An 18,686-nucleotide genomic window follows, 5' to 3' on the forward strand; every position below is an offset into this window, starting at 1 on the left:
GATTAACAGTTTCTGTACCAATACTAAGGAGGATCAGGCCCCAAACCAAATATTTAGAGCCAAAACACACAACAGGAGTAAACACCACTCTTGTCTAAAAGCCTCTGTATTAGGAGCTATTCATGCCCAGCTGGTTTTTTCCATTTTGCTTTATACAAACATATTGCCCTGGAAGTGGGCAGATACAGGGGGAGCAAATGGGGTGGTCTTTTTACTCAACATGACTAAATAGGCTATGAAGACAAAACAAAGCAGGCAAACTGTTTTAGTCATCCTCAAATAAACTCTCCATTTTCCTGTTATACTTAGATGGGAGAACTCTTACCTTGTGCTATTGGTGAAATTATTAAGGCCACTCCACATAGTTAAAAGGGAGGTTTATTTTGTGGGGTAACTCACAAGTGAATGGATAGTTTACAGGGCCTGGGAAAGGTGTAGTGCAGTCTGGCGGTGTTCTCTGGAGAACTCTGCTTGGTCGACCTCCAGTATCCAGGGTCCAGAAACCAAGAGATCTGGCGCATCCGGATCTCGGATCTTCAGGGTCCTCTCTTGGCTCTGCCTTGTAGGTGTGATAGTTACCGAAGCCTCAATGGGGCTTGGAACTTCCAGATCAAAGCTGGAATGGCTACCCACTACATCTCCCCCTTTTGTCTAAATAAGAAGGTTCTAACCTAATACAAGACTATATACAAAGGAATGGTTATCAAATATTGTCCAGGAGTAATGAGGGATAATGACCTAGATAAGATGGAACTACAACCAATGCGAACAATATCAAGCAAGAAACACATACTAAAATCCAGAGAAGTCTAGAGCGTAGGTAAATGGCATGTTACAAAGATCATACCAAAAGGTGTCCTATCCTAAAGAACCTGAATCTAATACTTAATATGTTCTATCTAAGATAATATATACATATAAAGGTGTAACTATAACTGCTAGTGTTCAGTCCCATCAAAGACGTGAGAAGGAATATAATGGTACCTGAGAAATGGAAGATGGATACAAGCAACTTTCGGGAATCTTGCAAGAGTAGACAGAGACAGCTGGCAGCCTGGACAGTCACCTAATGTTTCTCAGCATTGTTGGTGCATTCAAATTGGCTACAGGCCTAGAGTATCTGACAGACCATTTTCAGAAGCAGGAATTCTGAAAGACCATCTTACCCTGTCTTGGCAGAGTTCAGAAGTCACTTTTCCTTGTGTCCCACTTGTCCAGAAGGACAGCATTCGTATTGTCAGCCGTCAAGGCAAGGGCAGTTCTTTGCCCAGTAGGCCATTTTGTACCAAGAAGACAAACTTCCAAATGGAAATGTCTTAGAAGCCCAACATTCTCTCGGGATCAAATTGGTGCGGCCAGGAGCAATTGTGTCTCACATCAACAGAATTCTAAGTTATTTAAATGCCATATTCTCTAGGTCTATGAAGTGTTTGAAGATTACCTATCCATCTATGTATCTGTAAATCTGGATAACCTAACTAACATAACTATAGAGATGACAAGCATAGGTGACTATAAATCTATAAGTCTTATCTACCAAAATAACCTAAGAACTAAAGCTTCATGTAAACAAGGTAAACAGTCTATAAGCAAATGTACGGTAAGGGATGATGACTTCAAAATTATAACAATACACAAGATATTTATAACAGGTAGGAATGTATAGTGCGATATGCAATATGACAATAATCTTAAATATATATCAATATGTGTACAGAATATCCTAAACAGAAGTAGAACATACATACAGTATGAAAGATATAAATTTACATTTGTATCAATATATAAATATTTCAAATAAGAGTAGAAATATATGTACATTATAACAAATATAGTTGTGTCTCTATATCAATATACAAATTATTTAAATAGGAATATATAAATAGTTTACATTTGTATCAACTTATAAGAATCCATAACAGTGCAAATTATCTAAGGCTGCTATTTTACTAAATTTGTTTACTAGTATATATAATAATCTACCATAATATCTTATACCTATCCATTCTATTCCCCCCCCCCTTTTTGAGACAGTTTTTCTTTTCTTAAGGAGAATACTGAGTTTAATATTTTCTTACACCCCCAACCCTATAACCATCATCCATAACCCTGAGAAATTTGAAACCTTAGGGAGAAGGGGCGTTGTTTTCTTAGAATTGCTTCATGCTGTTTAGGGGGGTGATGGTATCTCTGTTGGGTACTGTGAGAAAGCTCAGAGTTAAATCTCAGTTACACTAACTGTAGATTCCGCAGCAAGTCTCAGAGTAATGGGTAAGATTGTCTGAAATTCTGACAAGAAGTGTAGTATGATGATGATTACCATGGCATCATTCTGGATTGGGTAGAGTTGTTGGGGCCCCATCTTCCTTCTGGAGACTTCAGAGATTGGTATTGGAAAAATTTATTTTTTATGAAAATGGAAACTTTGTATTTAAAGATGACATGACATGTAAGAAAATATTCCGAGAAATCAAGAGTAAGCATGGAGAGAATTAGAATCTTGAAGACAATGGTCCTTTTTTATTGGTTTGTGCAGTTGAGATTGTAACTGCAGTGGAGAAGCCTATCATCCATGTCCAGTGTGTGCTGCGGTAGAACACTGTACCCAGTGTGTGCTGTGGTAGAGCACTGTACCCAGTGTGTGCTGCGGTAGAACACTGTACCCAGTGTGTGCTGTGGTAGAGCACTGTACCCAGTGTGTGCTGTGTTAGAACACTGTACGCAGTGTGTGCTGTGGTAGAACACTGTACCCAGTGTGTGCTGTGGTAGAGCACTATACGCAGTGTGTGCTGTGGTAGAACACTGTACGCAGTGTGTGCTGTGATAGAACACTGTACCCAGTGTGTGCTGTGTTAGAACACTGTACGCAGTGTGTGCTGTGTTAGAACACTGTACGCAGTGTGTGCTGTGGTAGAACACTGTACCCAGTGTGTGCTGTGGTGGAACACTGTACGCAGTGTGTGCTGCGGTAGAACACTGTACCCAGTGTGTGCTGCAGTAGAGCACTGTACCCAGTGTGTGCTGCGGTAGAACACTGTACATAGTGTGTGCTGTGGTAGAGCACTGTACGCAGTGTGTGCTGCAGTAGAACACTGTACGCAGTGTGTGCTGCAGTAGAACACTGTATGCAGTGTATGCTATGTTAGAACACTGTACGCAGTGTGTGCTGTGGTAGAACACTGTACCCAGTGTGTGCTGTGGTAGAGCACTGTACCCAGTGTGTGCTGCGGTAGAACACTGTACCCAGTGTGTGCTGCGGTGTGTGCTGTGGTAGCACACTGTACCCAGTGTGTGCTGCGGTAGAACACTGTACCCAGTGTGTGCTGTGGTAGAACACTGTACCCAGTGTGTGCTGCGGTAGAACACTGTACCCAGTGTGTGCTGTGGTGGAGCACTGTACCCAGTGTGTGCTGTGGTAGAGCACTGTACCCAGTGTGTGCTGTGGTAGAGCACTGTACGCAGTGTGTGCTGTGGTGGAACACTGTACGCAGTGTGTGCTGTGGTGGAACACTGTACGCAGTGTGTGCTGTGGTAGAACACTGTACCCAGTGTGTGCTGTGGTAGAACACTGTACCCAGTGTGTGCTGTGGTGGAACACTGTACGCAGTGTGTGCTGTGGTGGAACACTGTACGCAGTGTGTGCTGTGGTAGAGTACTGTACCCAGTGTGTGCTGTGGTGGAACACTGTACCCAGTGTGTGCTGTGGTAGAGTACTGTACCCAGTGTGTGCTGCGGTAGAACACTGTACCCAGTGTGTGCTGTGGTAGAACACTGTACCCAGTGTGTGCTGTGGTAGAACACTGTACGCAGTGTGTGCTGTGGTAGAACACTGTACCCAGTGTGTGCTGTGGTAGAATACTGTACGCAGTGTGTGCTGCGGTAGAGCACTGTACCCAGTGTGTGCTGTGGTAGAACACTGTACGCAGTGTGTGCTGTGGTAGAACACTGTACGCAGTGTGTGCTGTGGTAGAACACTGTACGCAGTGTGTGCTGTGTTAGAGCACTGTACCCAGTGTGTGCTGTGGTAGAACACTGTACCCAGTGTGTGCTGTGGTAGAACACTGTACGCAGTGTGTGCTGTGTTAGAGCACTGTACGCAGTGTGTGCTGCGGTAGATCTGACCCCAAAGCCCTTAGAAGCGAAACAGAAGTTAGTCTTCCAACCCAGTGTGACCCAGAAAGCAGACCATACTGTTAGTTTTAGTTTTAGACTGTGGAGGCTGTCAGAAGAATGAAGTCCACAGTGATGGCTCTAGGTTCTAGAGGGACACTTGTTTGTCCACCTGTTTTTAGTACTTTCTTATTTCCTGAATTTTAACTTACACGACTTTTGGTAGATCTGGCCTCTTTTGTTTCATATAGCTACCCAAGGACATTAGCTGGGCAGAGACGATCACCCACATTTTACAGATAAGGAAGCCAAGCCATAAAGAAATAAAAGGACTTGTGCAACGTTATATGGCTGGTGTTAATTATCAGACCATCCAATTCATAAATGCAAAGAAGACTGTAATGACCATGACCTCAAGCTTTTGCTGATTCATCTGTCACCCACCAGATACATTAATGCTTCTTGACTTGCAGTAGGGTTGTGTTTCAATAAACCCATCACTAAGTTGAAATATATTAAGACAAAAATGTCTGTAGTACTCCTAGGTTATCACATGTAGCCAAGCAAGAGAATGTGTGTGGTGTATGGGGCATTCACTCATGATCAGATGGTTGACCGGGAGCTACAGCTTATGGTTGCTGCCCAGCATCAGGCAGAATATTGTACTGCCTGGTAATAGTGTGGAGAAGATAAAATTCCAAAGTCTCATTGTAGTTTCCAGAGTGCATATCCGTTCACACCTCAGTAGAGTCAACAAATCGAAAGTTAAACCATTGTAAGTTGGTGACCACCTATATTCTACCTTGTTTTGAGTCTGTTTTATGAATAATTATACATAATAGTTATAAGTAATTATTCATGCTGCTGTTCAAAGGGTGGGATGATGAAACTTACTGCACACCTGATTCAGATCCTAATCCTGTAGACAGGTGACTGGTAGATGAGTGAAGGTGTCAGTGGGTGGGTGGAGAGATCATCTGGTAGATAGATAGAGCAGTCAGTGGATGGAGGAAGGGGTTGGTGGGTGGATAGAAAGCTCTGTAGGGGCTGGAGGAGTGGATAGGGGTGGGAATGGACAGGGGATGGATGGATAGAGGGATGGATCAATAAAGGTGAGTGGAGGGAGGGGGAGAAGGATGGATTGTGGTTGGATAGAGGGGTGGGGAATGGGTGCTCGGGTAGATGCTGGCTAGATAGGATATTGTTGTGCGTTTTAATTAAGCATGAGGATGGACTGTCATACATAAGAGCTTTTCGAGAGATTTTAAATGTTGGAGTTATTAACATTTTCCCCTGTTTTCCTAAGACTTTTAAAAATTCATGGTAGAAATAAACACCAGGTCTTTATTTCTTGTGATTACAGTAGTACCAGTAAACCAGGATTTGCCTGAGTCCAGTCATGTTTGAACCATGCATTCATGTGAAAAGCACGGCTTGCTGTTATGACTGTGGTCAGGAATTATGACCCTGGATGCTCCCTTAGCGCTTGTGCCTATGGGTGTAATAAGCTCTCTACACTTTATCTTTGTCTGTGAAATGAGGACCAAACTTGATTGTGTAACACTGTTGTGAGAACTCAGTGCTTGGTCCCTGGTCCAATGATGATATTTAAAATGCTGACTTTATGATGACTGTTTGGGCCTTCACTAAAAACAAACTACTGATTCCTGCTCGCAGGATAGCACTGGGGTTCCTAGGCATTACTTTGTTAGCTTTTTAAAAATTTAATTGAAATGACTTGTATATTTGGATTTACTGTATGTCAAGTATGACCCATGGTCTTTTGTGTCAACAGCTTTCTGGTTACTTCATTTATAAAACGTGAAAGATTTCTGTCCAAAGACCTTTAAGCTCATTATACTGTCTGTAGCATTTTTGTGGTTTGGGTAAATATCACCTTTAAGAGTAAAAGAGACATAAAAAGTTTAATTACTTATTCATGACGCTCATCTAGTCAGTAAACCTCCTTTTTTTTTTTTCTTTCAGCAAAAGATACTCATAGAGTCCCTAGACCATCAGTTAGCAGTCAGCACTTTGCCATTCTTGTGTTTTTCTTTCTGTTGCTAGTGAAACTGTCCTGGCTAGACTGGCTTACCCTTGTCTTGGATTCTGCACTCTGTGTCGCAGCTTTGGGGTGGGTCCTCCCCCTTCAGGCTTGGCTCCCTGCCCCTCCCCACCATCTGTGCATCCTGACCCCAGCTCTCACAGCATGCATTGTACCTCCCCCGCCCAGGCCCAAGCTTGCCTCTTTACTGCGTTTTCGTTCTCTTTCTAAAAAAGAAAGAAAAAGTATTTTAATGTATTTATCATATGTATGTGCGTGTGCTGTGGATACCTGTGTGCGTGTTCATAGAGGCCACAGGAGGACATTGTGTGACCTGCTCTACCCCTCTCCCCTTGTTCCTAAGATACAGGGTCTTTTGCTGAAGCTGGAACTAAGCTGATGGCCAGCAAGCTCCGTGATCCTCCTGTCTCCCTTCCACCCCAGTGCCTGATTTCTTATTTGGGTACTGGGATCTGAACTCAGATCCTTACGATTGTGTAACAAGTGCTCTTACCCATTGAGCCGCTTGGCCGGCCCACTTACACAGCCTTTTCTTCTAGTTAGAACTTTCTCCCTAGTTCTCTCTTCTTCCTCTTCCACGGCTTTGTGAATTCCAGCAGCTATGCTCTTGGTCCTGTGGATTTGCTTCCTAGCTGCATGGCCCATCTTTGTGGTTGCCTGGTTTCTGACCAGTGTCTTTTTAGCAGTGTCCTAACCTCCCGGGGTGTCAGGGTGTGTACAGTTCACCATCTGCGTCCTCCTCTGATGCATGTCACTTACTGTCCAAGGTATGTGATTTAAAATGTCTCTGATTATCATTCACAGATGAGGGGACTGAGGACCAGAATGGTGAATAGATTTGTCTTTACCCCTTTGTGGTACTCTATTAATTGTGGACATTCAGTAAATTCAGGTTATGTGAGCAAGATGAGAGAGACAGAGAATGGTAGTTTTTCTAGGGAAAGAAAGCTTAGTTCTGCCTTTTAGTTTCAAAAATCATTCCTTACTCCCCGCCTTCATGTTTCCTTTTGCTTATATTTCATTCTCTTTCTCCTGTTTTCCCATGTCTAGATTCCATTACACACATTTTTACGAATTTAATTATGTCTTTGGGGAGGGGCCATATGTGTGGAGGTGCCTGTGGAGGCCAGAGGAATGTGTTGGATCCCTGGAGCTGGAGTTCGAGGCAGTGTGAGCCACTTGATGTGGGTTCTGGGAACCTCACTGGGTCCTGTCAAGAACAGTGTGCACTGCTAAGCGAGTACCCTCTTTCCAGTCCCATTGCTCACCACCTCTGTGTGGATTGAGGGGCATGCAGCTGGGAGCCAGTGCTGCCCCTCAGAAACCCTTTCCTCTCCATTTTCCAGCAGTTTTGTCTTGCCCTGGTCTCTGAAGCCTCCCTGCTAGACAACTGTGCCAGGCAGGTCCAATCATGCTGCGTCTCAGAAACTGAAGTTAAGAGATGAGGGTAAAGATGCTGGAAATGCAGCTTCTCCATATGATCTATTTAAAGCTTGGAAGTTTATGAAGATGCAGTAGATGTACAAACTAGGTTGTCAGGGGATCAGCTGCATTTCACTGAGACCATTTGAAGGAGGAGGGATGATAGTAAAACCTGAGTGTGTTAAAAATATGCAGTGATAGCCGGCAGTGGTGGCACATGGCTTTAATCCCAGCACTCAGGAGGCAGAGGCAGGTGGATCTCTGAGTTCAAGGCCAGCCTGGTCTACAGAGTGAGTTCCAGGACAGCCAGGGCAACACAGAGAAACCCTGTCTAGAAACAAACAAACAAAAAGATATGCTGTGATGAAGTGGCTGGTGAACCAAAGGGAGCAAAAAAAAAAAAAAAAAAAAAAAATCTGCACAAGATGACAGTAGGGCTTCAGCGTGCCTGGGATGTCCTTAACAGTCGTCACATGTGTCCATAGCCGTGGTTGATCTGCTTCAGGAGCTGACAGACATAGACACCCTCCACGAGAGTGAAGAAGGGGCAGAAGTCCTCATCGACGCTCTGGTAAGTGGCTCATACCTCTGGGGTTCTTGGGATTGTGAAGGTGTTGGCCTTATCCTTGCCACTGTGCATAAGTGGTAGAATTCTGTAGAATTCTGGGTTGAGGCTGCATGGAACCTGTAGAAATGCAGCTGGTGGGGGGCTTTCTCCTGTGGGACTGAGGGGAGAGCCTGGAGAAGCTCGGCATCTCTTAACTAAGTGCTTTAGGCAGACTTTTCTGGTTCCCTTAGCCCTGCTTAGCCCTCACCACATCCTCTTGGAATCTGAGGCACAGGAGAGGTAGAGCAGCATCTCTGTGGTCAGAGCTGGAATCTTAGCCTCTGCTTTCTGATTCTGTGTCCTGCCCTCTCTCGCTGGGTTGCTGCTAATCTTTTGACAAAGAGATCTCACAGATGTTTGCTTTCTGTCTTGAGCTTTATAATTGCAGCAAAGATGCATAGTGTTCCTTATTTTACACAATTATCAGGGAGACTGGAGAATGTTAAAAGCACAAGAGCAAACCTGAGATCTCCTATAGATAAGAACCACATCCATGCCCATGTCTAGTTTAGTGTGTTTGTTTGTGATAAGGGTCTCACTATGGGGCCCTGGCTAGCCTGGAACTTGATATGTAGACTAGACTGGTCTCAAACTCTCAGAGATGTGAACTCACAGATCCCTGTCTGTCTTTGCTTCCTCTGTGTTTGAATTAAAGGCTTGCATCACCATGTGTGATGCAAGGCAAAGCCTCAGACTCCACTCACTTCCTCAGCCATTATGCAAGCAGTGCCAGGGCAAGCCCATCCACCAGGTCCCAGCTTGACATAGGAGGAAGCCCAGAGACATATGGACTCCTCCTGCTGGGCCTCTCAGCCAGGCCAGTGTCCACTGAAACAAAAGCGTGTATGTTCTGATCCTTACCCGTGATCAGGGAGGGCTCCAGGCTGAAAAGGCACCATAGCTAGCCAGTGGTGGAAGTGGATCTGGTCTAGCCTCTTATCCTGATGGGAGCTCCATTCACTCACTCCTTGGGACCCTGGTCCTCCCCTTCTTCTTTTCTCTCCTGCCTCTTCTCTCTCATGAGAATGGTGGCAAGTGCTACTTTCTTATTTCCTAGAAACCACTGCAGCTACTCATGGTAGGTGTATACAGTGCTGCTAAGGGGCCTTCTAGCCCCACCCACAGCCTGTGGACTCATGGTAGCTGGACTGGGAACCCTGGTGCTTAGGAGAGCCTTCTGCAGCACAGCTTACCCCTCCCTTAGTATTCTCAACACCAGATCTTCCCCACATCAAGCACACTGCTGATGTGGTGAGTGGAGGGGTTGTGAACCCACTGGAGCACTGGAGATGAAGGACTGTCTCGGAACTCGGCTGGAGTCCAGCAGGGCCCTATGCAACTAACATGGAAATTTCTATGGCTCTTTTCCTTTCAAGCTCCTTCCTAGAGCGAGCTACCGCTTTGATGGGCTTTGGGACCTTTATTTTTCCTTAGAACCACAGTACAGAAAGGGAAGGATTCTTCTGGGGTGGCCTTTTGTTTTGAGGAGCATCTGTAGGAAGGCTGTGGCACTTCCCTCCCGCACTGTGTCCCCACAGTGTCATTTGTGCAGTCTTACCTTCCAGAGGTTAATTACGGTGGCCCTGTGTGCGCCTTCCTGCCTAGTCCCTGGGCCGGTTTTAATTACCGTCCTTTGCCTGTGTGAATGGAGAGGATGAGAGAGGAGCAGCTAGCCAGGCGGCGGCTGTGAACCTACACCGAAGCAGCAGTTCACACAAAAGCCCCTTTGTGTCTCCGTGCTGCCAAGCCCACCGACAAAGGCTGCGTCTCCAAGATTTGATTGTCTGTCTGGAAGGAGACAGTTCGTCCTCAGGCTTGGGAGCCATTAGGTAGCTGCTGTGCAGGATTTCCTGTTTGTGTAGGGTTTCTTATGATTATATTATTTTAAGATTTTTGACTCTTACAGCTTTATCCTGGTGGAGCTTTTGTGAATCGCAAACACTGAACATTCTGGAGTCCAATATATTATTTGCTTGTCTGCTACCACTCAGAAGCCGTCAGTAAATATCAGTGAGCAGAGCTGGCCAGTGGGCTTCCGTTTATCTCGCCCTTGTGCCACATTGAGGAAGAAGTTTGATAAGTATTCTCATATTACAAGGGTTGAGTTGTCTTCATAGTTTTAATTTGGGGCCAGTATTAGAAGCCCGGAATCACTGGAGCAGGGGCTAGAGGGCACGTGGCAGAATTTATTGTGGCATGCAGTTTGCAGTTATTGCCTTGGTCTTTTTCCCAGTTGGAAGTCCCCTGCAATAGAGTAGCACATTTGTGAGCAAAGTGCTGTCCTGGCATTGTTGGGAACCTTTGGGGTTTTAAATTTCAGATCACATTCATTGCTGTTCTGTATACACAAAGGGAGTATTTGTGCTTTGGAACAAATCAATTTAGGAGCCTGGAAGATGGACTTCTCTGGAGATCATAGATGTGAGGTTTATTGCATTGGTGAGAACCCCCTGGCTTACCCTCCACAGACATGTGTTTCCTGAGTGTAGTGACCAGACAGTGATGGCCTGCAGTGAGTGCCTCCCTGGGCTTTCTGGAACCCTTCACATCATCCCATCAAGCCTCCTCCAGCCTCAGCTCTTCTCTTTGGAGCTTTTCCATCTCATCTCCTCAGCAGAGTTTGGTCCCTGGGAAGTTGCCACATTGGATTATAGTGTCTGTGGACCAGTTCCTTTTCCAAGTTGTGATCCCACTGGGAAACTGGTCAGGGCTGCCGCTCTGCCACTCACTGTGTGCTCTGGGCAAATGGCCTAATCTTTCACTATGGTGATATATTGTGTACCCTAATAAAATTTGCCTGAAGATCAGAGAACAGAACAAGCCACTAGATTAAACGTAGATGCCAGATAGTGGTGGCACACACCTTTAATCCTAGCACTTGGGAGGCAGAGATTCGCCTGGATCTCTGAGTTCAAAACTACCCTGGAATGAGATTGACTCAGTCTAGGAGAGAAACAGAGCCAGGCAGTGGTGGCACACACCTTTAATCCCAGCACTTGAGATCTCATGCCTTTGCTTGGCAAGCACACATGCCTTTAATCCCAGCACTAAGAAGGAAGTGATGGCGGGGCGGAGAAAGGTATATTAGGCATAAGGAGACAGGAACTGAAGACTTTTCAGCTGAGGTAAGTCGTGGCAGTGGCTTGTTCCTTTGTCTCTCTGATCTTCAGGCAAAAATTACTTGGGTACACAGTGTATCACCACATTCCACGTGATGTTTCGACTGCACAGTAGGGATAACAGTTGTGTCTGTCACACAATGTAGACATGAGGAGTCAGTGAGTTTTTTAGAGGCCTTTTAGAGCATCCACTTCTTGCTGGCCATTTTCCAGGACTGGTGTAATGTTAGAACATTTGTAAATGTCAGGTGATGGTGATAAGCATCATCTGCCACACAGTGACATGTTTGTGGATATTTGTTGAACTTAAACATTTTTCAGTTCAAAAAATGTTGCAGAAAGCATTTTGAGTAATTGTTTTTAAATATTTGGATGGTGCAGGTCTAAATAAGACATCCAAAGATGGAGGTTTCATTTAAAAGAAAGAAACCAGTAATGAGGGTGCAGGGCAGGATGTCGAGAAGGCAGTCTGTTCTTCATTCACTTGATGCTCACTGCACACTGACTTGCTCTTGACCCTAGAAACTAGATAGTTGTAGCTCTGAGTAAGACTGACAGGGTTGCTGCTTACAGAGGGTGAGACACGAGACAGGGAAATAGATAAACCACCCACAGTGCATCACGGTCATTCGGGGAGTTCAAATGGAATGAGGTGATGTTGAGTACCTGCAGGTCGGATTATATCTGGTTCTCCTGAGCTCTAGGTACAGAAAGAAACCAGACATTCAAAATGACCCAGAGCAGGGGAGGCCCTGGCGGAGACTAAGGCAAGAATGAGCTTGACACAGGGAGAGAATGAGAGGGGCCACCTGACAGAGTGCACCCAGGTGTGGGGAGGAGTTCTGGGTCCTGTAGGCCTCTGAGACGACCTGCATGGACAGACTGTAGACAGGGAATTAGCAAGTGTCTGCCTGGATGTTTATAAGAACGGCACAGGCAGCTGTGGGTAGGGCAGGGGTGGAGGCCCAGATCTCAAGAGTTGACAGTAGACCTGCTTCAGCATTACAACATTCAAAACTTATTTGAGCAAGAGTCCACATGTTTGGGGGCTGTTTTTGTTTTTTTTTTAAACATGACATTTTTGAAACTCACAGTGGATGGAGAACTCCAATCTGGCTCTTGAGTATTGTAGAGTGGGCCTGGTAGAGAAGGAATCCTCTTCAGCCCCTCTCATCTCTCTGGTTCCTTATTTCCTCCTCTTTCTTATATCCTTCCCCTTTGGTCAAGTGGAAAAAGATGTCTGATCATGCCCTCGAACTTTGTCGGAGTGAGACCTGCTGTTGGGGGACCTGCTAACAAGCAGAAATAACCGGAGACTTATCAGAAAATGCCAGGCCTCAGACAGTCCTCATTTCCAAGGTTAGGGCTGCCCTGGCTGGTGCTTTAATCCCCAAGCAGGATTTGTTTTTAGTTTCAGACTTGGTCACAGGTCCAGAAAATTGAATGTAGGCCCCGGGGCTGCAGGAAGTAGGCAGAATGCTAATTTGCACTCCTTACTAGACGACTCCAGAGCCATGCATAATACAAATACTCTTCTAAGGGTTTTCTGAGCTAAATGTATTTTGACTGCTTTCGGCCCTCCTGCAATCAGATAAAATTGCATCTAACCCAGCTAAACATCGAGTTTCACACTTTGCAAGCTTAAAAAGTCTGCCTGTTAGAAGTTAGATTTCCGTAACAAGAAAAAAGGCTTTCCCCCAGCCAGACACACATCATCCGTATCCATTCGGCTCTAGGAGCTAAGTGCGTTGCTCACTGCCACCATCTCCGCCAGTTTCCAGACAGCAGAGATGGGAAGCCTAACTAAGAGTCCAGGAAAGAGACAAATAATGCAGATAAAGTGGCCAGCGGCGGCGGCGGCGGCGGCGGCGGCCGGCCTGTAGTGTGGTCGGGCCGTGACAGGCATTGTGCTACCCAGAAGAGCTGTTGTGTTCACCACGGTAGGATGGCCCGGGGGGGGGGGGGGGGGATTATGTCCATCAGAGTGGTGCAGGAAAAAACAAGTTGTGACATGGTCTGCCCCCAGATGTTTTCTGTTTCTCTTCCCATGCACCGATTTTTCAGTTTATTAGAGGAAACACTTTAATGTTCTTGTTGGCTGTGAGACTTGAGAGCAAGATTGTGTGTCTCTTGACAGAATGGGGAAGGCAGCGCTTTTTGTGCCTGCAGCCCTCCCTCAGTCTGGCACCAGCTCCCCTCTAGTGGGCTCCCTTCCTGTTTCTTCCTCCAAGGCACAGGGGAGAGCTTAGAAAGCTCCACTCACTAGTGATTGGGTATGCAGACAGGTCAGTCATTGCAGATTTTTACGGTGTCCACACGTTGCCTCTGAGTCTCACCCAGAAGGAACAAAGAGGCCTTACTTGGCACCTGTCCCTCTTGTCATTGCTGCCATCCGTAGGCTTTGTTGAACTAGCTCTGTAGAGGCGCGGGGGGGGGGGGGGGGGGGGGGGGGGGGGGGGGGGGGGGGCGGTGATGGGGGGGTGACGGGGGAAGGGTGGACGGACAGGGGCAGTGTTTCTTGACAGGGTTTCTCTGTGTAGCCTGGCTGTCCTGGAACTCACTCTGTAGACCAGGCTGGTCTTGAACTCACAGAGATCCACCTACCTTTGCCTCTTGAGTGCTGGGACTAAAGGTGTGTGCCGCCACCGCCCGGCAAGTGCCAGCTTTCTACACAAGGCTCAGAAAGAGTTGGGGACATGCGCTCACTGCTTTTGCCTTCCTCCTCGTTGCCTTTCTGTTCTCACCAAAGGAATAGAGTTGGTCACTTCTGCCACCAGCTTTGTGACCTCTCTGAGCCTTATTGTGTGGTCTGTTGTGAGAGTTGTGAGCCTTATGTCTGGGTAGATGAAATACTGTCTGTGAGCCCATCATGGTGCACACAGCGAGTGTGCATACGTTTCTTTGGATGAGGTAAGGTTTCTCAGGCATCTGCTATGTGCAGAGTTGTTCAAGACCTGGAAGTGTGCCAGGGTGCATGAGGTGAGGGACTTGCTGTCAAAGAACTTGGTTTTTTCTTTGCCGGTGGGGTGACTGGTGGATGATTAGGCAGGGAATGGGTGTAGAGCTAGATGCAAATTTGCCCCTGGACATTTTGAGTCGTTCCTTCAACCAAAAATAGTACCCCACATTTTCCTGTGATTGCTACAGAATGCCTCTTTATCTTCATTTCCTATATAAGGCAAGCAAGGCATTGGGAAGGGGGATACTGTATATAGCAGGCATGCAACAGGCATGTCTTCCTGGGTGCCTGATTACAACTATGTTAGCTGAACAGTCACTTCTCAAGGAAAGAAAAGTGGGGTCTTCCTTACTTCCTTCCTGCATGCCCTGGGGTTACCCACAGGCAGTGACCCGGAACCCATGTTATGCAGATGGTCATATAAGGAAACCTGGCTTTGGCTGTCACTCTTAGCAGCTGTGTGCTATTGGCTGTGTGATGTAGCTACTGTGGGTTTCCTACTACCTGAAAAGGTGTGAATCAGGTAAGAGATACAATAGTTTAGGTATTACATGTAGTCTAGACATAAGACATTTGGTCATGTTACTATTACCTTTTTAAAGAGGGAACTAGAAATTCTTCAGAACTAATGATTTTGTAAAAGCTTAGCATGTAAAGTTGGAATGTTAGAGTTGAGCACAGAATTTTGACGTCAGCCAAGGTTTTAAATGGCACCCCCTCCTCCCCCAGATACCCAGTGGTCTAAAAGCATGCTCTGCCCAAATGCCTCACGAACTGTTTACACCATGTGTGGCTACCACTGAGACAGAGAGAGATTGGGGGAAGTGGAGTGGGAGAATGAACTTGAGAACTTGTGTTCAGCAGCTTTGTAACCTTGAGTTTTCCTTTGCATCCTTCAGCTCTGGTTTGCCCACCGTGAGTTAGGATAACAGTGTTGCCCCTTCCTTGCACAGGGTGCCTGGAAGAGAACACTGCAAACTGCCAGTTCTGCACAAGTTTGTTCATTCAAATTGGAGCTGGGACTGTGGGAACGGGAACATGTGGGAACTGGTTTGTGATGCATCCTTCTCTCCCATTGCTTCTCTGTTCCTGCAGGTGGACGGGCAGGTGGTAGCACTCTTGGTACAGAATCTGGAGCGTCTGGATGAGTCCGTGAGAGAGGAGGCCGATGGCGTCCACAACACCCTAGGTGAGGAGCAGGCGCTTAGCTGGGGCGTGCTGTTCACTTCCCTTTTCTGCAAGCCTCAACAACCAAGTACTTTTTGTTTTTCCTCCTCTGTGCTCCCAAACTACCCTTCCAGAAGTGAAGACCCATGTGTTCTTTTCATCTAAGTACAGCTTTGGTTTAGCATCAGGCAACAAAAGCTGAAATCCATTAAGGGGGTATCCTTCCAAGAGAAAACGTGCTGGCTCCTACACTTTATTCCAAGATTCAGCTCTGTTTTAATTATGTATGTATGTTGGGGAGTATTTACACATCCTTGTGGTAGCCTAAAGATCCTTCTTTGATTTCGTGTGCTGGAGTTAGAAGATTTGTGAGCCATCTGATGTGGGTGCTGGGAACCAAACCCAGATCTTCTGCAAGAGCAATATGAGCTCTTAACCACTGAAGCATCTCTCCATCGAAGCCTTTGCCTCCACAAGTTGAGATGAAATCCCTGCAGGGCCCCACTCCTGCCCCAGGAAGCCCAGGTTTCATATTTGTTAGTGATTTTGTGTTGGCTTCTCTTCTCACCTTTCTTCAGTGGAGCTGCAGTGTCTGTGGACTGTGGCCATTACAGGAAAGGCCTTTGTTCTGAGAAGAACTAGTGTTTCCTTGTCTTTTTCAGCCAGATGGCTTTGTTCAGTAAGTTCAAGTACTGCCCCTGTGTCCTGTTCACTTGAATGGATTCCCCACAGTTCTTTTCCTCCCCCTCAAATCTTTCCAGTTTCCCCTTTTGCAGAGTTGCCGCGCTGGCGGCCTATTTAGCATTGTGCCTTTGAGCAGGCCGCTTCCTCACTGGCCACTGTTGTGCAAAACCAGCTGTGGCATCTCTGCAAGCAGAGCTCCAGAAATGAAGGAGGCCGAGTGGAAGCAGGAATTTCGATGAGATTAGTTTCCCTCCTGGCTCCTCTATGTGTTTACTGCAGATTTCCCTTGTAGTTCTAGACTCTTCAGTGTGGATTATTGTAAAGAAGAGCGAAGATGGGCACCCAGGGAGTAAGAGAGGCGAACGCAACAGCCCGTGGTTGGGGGCTGGCTCTGGTGGAGAGGCAGAATTTGGCATTGCCATCTGTTAGCCTGATGCTGGATTTTGCAACATTGAAAGCTTATCAAAAGTCTTAACTGGCTTAAAAGGGCCTGGGTGATGGGAAAAGCACCGGTCTGAAAGATCTGTCTGCTTTCTGCTTAGGCACCCACCACGGTCCTCATCCTCATCCCTGCCTCCTGCCTTGGGTGCCCAGTGTCTGTCAGACATGGTGCTGAGAGCTAGGACAGATCAGGATGAGTTAGGCATGGTTAATGCAAGTCTAGATCAGAGAGGAAAGCGTGCTGGTGACAAAAATCTATAATTAGAGCCAGTAAGAGGCATTGTGGGAGCTGAGAGGAAGGCCTTCAGGTTGTTGCAAGGGAGCTGACTGGGGCTGAATGAGGAGTTAGGCGCCCTTTGCCAGTGGAGGATGAGTGGAGCTGTCTTGGGCCAGGAGTATCTTTTGCTAAGTTGAGACTGCTTTTGGAAAATGAGAGCAGGATGTGGGCTTGTGGCATTGGGCAGGAAGAGTAAGTCTGTCCAGATTTGGAAGACCCTGTGAACCAAAGCAGAAAGTGTGGCTTTGTTTCCAGTGGGCAGCAGGGGGCCGTGTAACGTCTAAGCAGAACAAGATACAGCCAGTGAGTTGATTGAGGATGTTTCATCTCTTGGGTCCCTGTGCTACTCACTCCCACAGTGTCGTGTCCCCTCCCTCGGGAACGCCCTGTTCCCCACTGGCCCTTGAGCCTGACTTAGGTGAAGGAGCAAGGGCTGAGAGTGTTCTCTTTAGCTCTTTCTCCTCAGATTTCAGACCCAACATGTTCTGGCCCTTGTGCTAGGGGACACAGAACAGTCTCTGCTTTGTGAGAGTGACCTGTTCTAAGATAGGAAGCCAAGGGGCCCTGAGGGGAAGGAAAGCTTTTGATGTGGTAAGGACAATGGTAATTTTTAAATGCCCTTCTTCTTGATGTCATATCATGTAATAGCTTTTTCCCTTTGCCTCCTAATTTTTAATTTTCCTATTAAGTCACACTTTGACTGTTGTAGAAGATACAGGACCAATTATTTGCTTCCAGGTACCTAGCAGCTGCCTCTGCCGACATGGCCTTTCCCCTTCCCACACATTATTTTGTTCCATTAAGAAGATCATGCTTGCCGCCCTGGCAGTGTCCTGGTCTCCACCTGGTTCAGAGAGAGAGAACTAGGACGGAGAAGTTGGAAAAGGCAGAGACTGCCTTGCCCCAGGGCCTTCTGCCCTGTCCATGACTAGCTGCAGACCTCTGGGTCTAAGTAGGCCTTGCAAGGCAGCTCTCCACCCAGCTCCATGCTCTGCTCTGGAGTTGCCTCTATTAGCATAAAAACCTGTCCCTTATCCCTTCTGTGAATTCCCTCATTTTCACTTATGACTTTTACTTGTAACATAACTTGAAGGAAAAAAACAACCCTAGCAGCTCCCTGGTTAGTCTGAAAGTGACAACAGCATCTGGCTGGGAGGACTGTGGGAAAGTGGGAAGAAGAATAGAGTGTCTGTCGGGGGAGCGCGCTTGCCGCAGGTGGAAGCAGAGATGGCCTCCCCAGTGACGGGTGTCTGTCTCTTTCAGCTATCGTGGAAAACATGGCCGAGTTCCGTCCAGAGATGTGCACAGAGGCTGCCCAGCAGGGGCTCCTGCAGTGGCTGTTGAAGAGGTTGAAGGTAAGGGGGCAGTGGCCCTGTCACTCATGTCTCAGCTCTGGGGGTGGCTGGGGCCAGGGTGTTGATGGAGATTGTCAGCCCCTGGCCCTAAGGTCTAGTTTGGGAAGCTTCTGGTACTTCTTGCCCTTTTGTTACGTATCTTTCCCTCCCCCACTTTTTAAAAAGATCTTTTTTTGCCGGGCGGTGGTGGCACACGCCTTTAATGCCAGCACTTGGGAGGCAGAGCCAGGTGGATCTCTGTGAGTTCGAGGCCAGCCTGGGCTACCAAGTGAGTTCCAGGAAAGGCGCAAAGCTATACAGAGAAACCCTGTCTCGAAAAACGAAGAAAAAAAAAAAAAAAAAAAAGATCTTTTTGAGTTCCACTCCTTAAAACTATCTGTTGTTAACAATATTGTATATCATTCTTTCAGAAATTTTCTGTACATATGTAGGAGATAGTGTTGTTTGTGTGTGACATTAAAAGAATTATATAGTGTTTCC

General features: G+C 46.6%; 1 protein-coding gene across 1 annotated transcript in view; it reads left to right on the plus strand.

Moving 5' to 3' along the window:
* Ctnnbl1 (catenin beta like 1) overlaps nt 1–18,686 on the plus strand; it is a 185,449-nt gene that overhangs the window by 66,608 nt on the left and 100,155 nt on the right. The window contains exons 5-7 of the mRNA XM_028861754.2: nt 8,071–8,168; nt 15,378–15,471; nt 18,115–18,206. Of these exons, the coding sequence (XP_028717587.1) occupies nt 8,071–8,168; nt 15,378–15,471; nt 18,115–18,206 (284 nt within the window). The remainder of the gene's footprint in view (nt 1–8,070; nt 8,169–15,377; nt 15,472–18,114; nt 18,207–18,686) is intronic.

This window comes from Peromyscus leucopus, chromosome 4 (genome assembly GCF_004664715.2).
Source record: "Peromyscus leucopus breed LL Stock chromosome 4, UCI_PerLeu_2.1, whole genome shotgun sequence".
Taxonomy (NCBI): Eukaryota; Metazoa; Chordata; class Mammalia; order Rodentia; family Cricetidae; genus Peromyscus; species Peromyscus leucopus.